The sequence below is a fragment of the Orycteropus afer genome, unplaced genomic scaffold (assembly GCF_000298275.1).
Source record: "Orycteropus afer afer isolate SDZICR_OR568_19922 unplaced genomic scaffold, OryAfe1.0 scaffold00130, whole genome shotgun sequence".
Taxonomy (NCBI): Eukaryota; Metazoa; Chordata; class Mammalia; order Tubulidentata; family Orycteropodidae; genus Orycteropus; species Orycteropus afer.
This window is the reverse complement of record NW_006921717.1, coordinates 6,298,440-6,301,673: the sequence shown is the minus strand read 5'-3', so window position 1 is coordinate 6,301,673 and position 3,234 is coordinate 6,298,440. Positions and strand designations below refer to the sequence as shown.

Here is a 3,234-nt window from a genome sequence, read left to right as displayed (position 1 = left end):
AACTGCCAAGTTGACAAGGGGTGGACTGTGGTAGTTGGAGCTGTGTGTCAACTTGGCTGGACCCCAGTTCTGTGTGGTTGTTCCCATGATGGGATCAGATGACTGTGTTCTGAGTGACCAGTCTGCCCAAGGGGAGTTTCCCTAGGGGTGTGGCCTGCTTCCAAGATATCCAGGGATATCCTGGGAAGAGAGACATTCTTTGAGGGATTGGAACCCTGGTGTGTGGACTACAAACTTCCGTGAGTGAGCAACCCACTGCTCGGCCTGGAGATCTTGGATTCATCTTTCGTTGGAGTCAACAACCAGTGCACTGCCTGCCAGCCTTGAATTTCTCGGCCCCCTGCGCTTACGAAAGCTAAGGCTGCCGCCAGCCCATTTCCTCCAGAGACTTTGAACTTGCCGGCTTCTATATGTTTGTGAGCCATTTTCCTAAGATAAGTTTCTCTCTCTTTCTCTCTCTCTCTCTCTCTATACGCTTTGTTGGTTTTTGTGTTTCTCTAGAGAACCCAATCTAACACAGTAGTTATTGCCCAAGACATTTTAATCCACAGGAAAATAACAAGAAGATCTCAGGCAAAGTACTTATTGTAACCCATGGCCAGCATTTTTTCTTGTTATCTTTATTTTATTGCTTTGTATTCAGAGTATGAAAGTATCCCTTTGGGATATTAGGCCATTTGTGAATTCTTCCCAAGTGGCATGATGGGACTTGGTATTTTTTGGGTGCTAGGCGTTGTGCTTACCAGATACAGCCATATGGCCTGGGATGGAGTGTCCTATTGTGATCAAGCTTCTTACTTAAGTAGCCCCTGTTGGCTTGTGAGCCTTTCATTTCCTTCATGAACTAGGAGGTCCACTTTCACACTGAGTCATACTTGTAAGCTGCTGTAATTCTCATGAGATGCTCATGCCACAGGCTTTGACATTATTGACCCAAAGAGGAAGTATCTTGGCTGTGCTTTTGCAATAGGTCTTGTGGTGCCCCATTCCTGTGCGTGGTGGGTGGATTATGGTCCCATCTACAGGGCCTATTGGAAGAGTATTGGATGAATCCTGGCATCTCCATACAAACATATCTGGAATTGTCTTAGGGAATGGGATAACTGTGTTCACTTGGCCTTGTAGATATTAAAACCCCAAATGGTGAGGTTACTGCCAAGTTTGCATTTAGAAGGAAATCCAAAGTACCCACTCACTCAGATGCTTTGCTCTGGATGGCAAGAACCTGAGCTTTTGGATCAAACTGTTGCTGTTTTGAATAGAAGGGCAATAGGTAGGCTGATAGTTCTGGAGTCTTGTTCTTCAAAGGCAGGGGGTGGAGCTTTAAGAAGGGAAACCGGGAAGCAGAATGGGAAGGATGCATCATATGCCAGATGGGTGGACAAGGAGAGCTCAGAGCTCAGGGTGAGGCTGGAGAACAAAGAGGAAAATTCCCAGTGCACAGAACTACGCACAAAGAGATGGCAGTAGGTGGAGGAGCCTATGTGCATCAGAGGGAGGAGGGCTAGGATAGTTCATCACCTTCTTCTGTGTCTTGAGGCTGTCTAGTGGGAGTATGGTTTAGCGTTCATCTATTTTAGGCAAATGCTGCATTAGGCAAGTTTGGGACTATTACATGACCATGACCTCTTCCCAAACCCATTGCCATCAGGTCAATTCTGACTCATGGTGACCCTATAGGACAGAGTAGAACTGCTCCATAGGGTTTCCAAGGCTGCTAATCTTTATAGAAGCAGACTGCCCCATCTTTTTCCTGTGGAGTGGCTTGTGGGTTTGAACTGCCAATCTTTTGGTTAGCAGGTAAATTCTTTAACCTCTACGCCACCAGAGCAAAGCATCTTCTAATGGGCAGTGGGCCACATCATTCCACTGTTCTCCTCCCTCAACCAGCTGATTACAGAAGGTGTGAACTTCTGAGCCAAGTGGGGAAAGGGAGGCTCATCACTGTGTTAAACTCAGCTTTTTAAGAATTTAAATTGAGATTCAGAGAAAAGTTCTGGTTGGTGGTGGGCTTGTAAGATGAGCACACAGAAGGAACAGGTTAAGAAGGAGAGAGGAACGGACCAGGCATATAGGGATACCTATGGTGTTCCAATTCCTGGTTCCAATTTACATGAGGCCTGAGCACACTTTGTTTCCTGTCCTTGGGTGTTCTGAACTATTTGCAGCCTTGCAGTAATGCCTCCTCTTCCCATGTGTTGATTTAGGGGGCTCCTTGTCCTGGCAACCACTGACTAGAACAGATTTTGAGCATGATCAGTTTCCTAGCTACTAAATGCAGACTGAGGCCTGATGAACCACCCAGCAGGCCAGGGTGACTCTACAGTTGGATGTGTGTTTGGGGACATTAAATCACTAGAGATAAACAGAGCCCATAACCCTGTTGTCTTTCCCATCTTAGTTCCTTGGCCGTTCTCTATCTCTTGGCCCCAGCTGCTGAGAGAGATTACTAGATGAAACCAAGAAACTGCTTCTTGCACTAGGACTCTGAGCCCAGAACCTCTTTCTCATGAATCCCTCTCACCCCCGCTCCCAGCACAGCATGCCTCCTGCTTCCTTTTTCCTACCTCTGCCACCCTGTGGAATTCTCCAGTCTCCTTTGACTTCCTGAGGAACCCATGTAGAACATTAATTCCTGTGGCAGTCTCTTTCTCTCTCTCTAGTGGGTGCTAGGGGTCAGGGAGCAGCTTTCTGCAAGGACGTCTAAGTCTCCTCTCTCAGGAAGCCCCCTAATTCTCTTACCAGCTTTTTGGGCAAAGCTCTGCATAGCTCCAGGGTCTTCCTATATTTAGTCTGTGACAGTGTGTGGAGATAATGAGATAGGGACACAGGGGTGAGAAAGCGGTAGGGAGCCCAGGTCCTCACCTCAGTCACGATGGTGGAAGGGAAGGTGCTGTTGTCATAGATCCAGCCATTGGTGCAGGGCTCTGTGGACCTTGTGATGTTGACTTCCGTGCCGTTGGCAGAGGGTGGTCCCCACTGTGGGGAGGTGAAGCGGAGGCAGGACTCAGGCTGCCCCTGCTCGTCCCGGGGCAGCCAGGCCTCCAGACCCCCTTCCTTGCTGAGGTTGGTGTTAGCAGGAGGGCGGCAGTGGTGGGTGGGGATGGCAGCAGTGAAATTCTGCAGAGTATGGTGCACAAGTATCAGGAAAAACGGGATGATTGCCAGAGTGACCTGGATCTGCTGGAAGCGACCAAAACCTCCCACCTGCTTCAGGAGGTCATTGAAGGCCAT

General features: G+C 48.5%; 1 protein-coding gene across 1 annotated transcript in view; it reads right to left on the bottom strand.

The window, feature by feature from the left end:
* The window catches only part of LOC103200356 (solute carrier family 22 member 6-like), a 25,696-nt gene extending 22,462 nt beyond the window's left edge, over positions 1–3,234 (bottom strand). The window contains exon 1 of the mRNA XM_007944856.1: positions 2,866–3,234. Within this exon, the coding sequence (XP_007943047.1) occupies positions 2,866–3,234 (369 nt within the window). The remainder of the gene's footprint in view (positions 1–2,865) is intronic.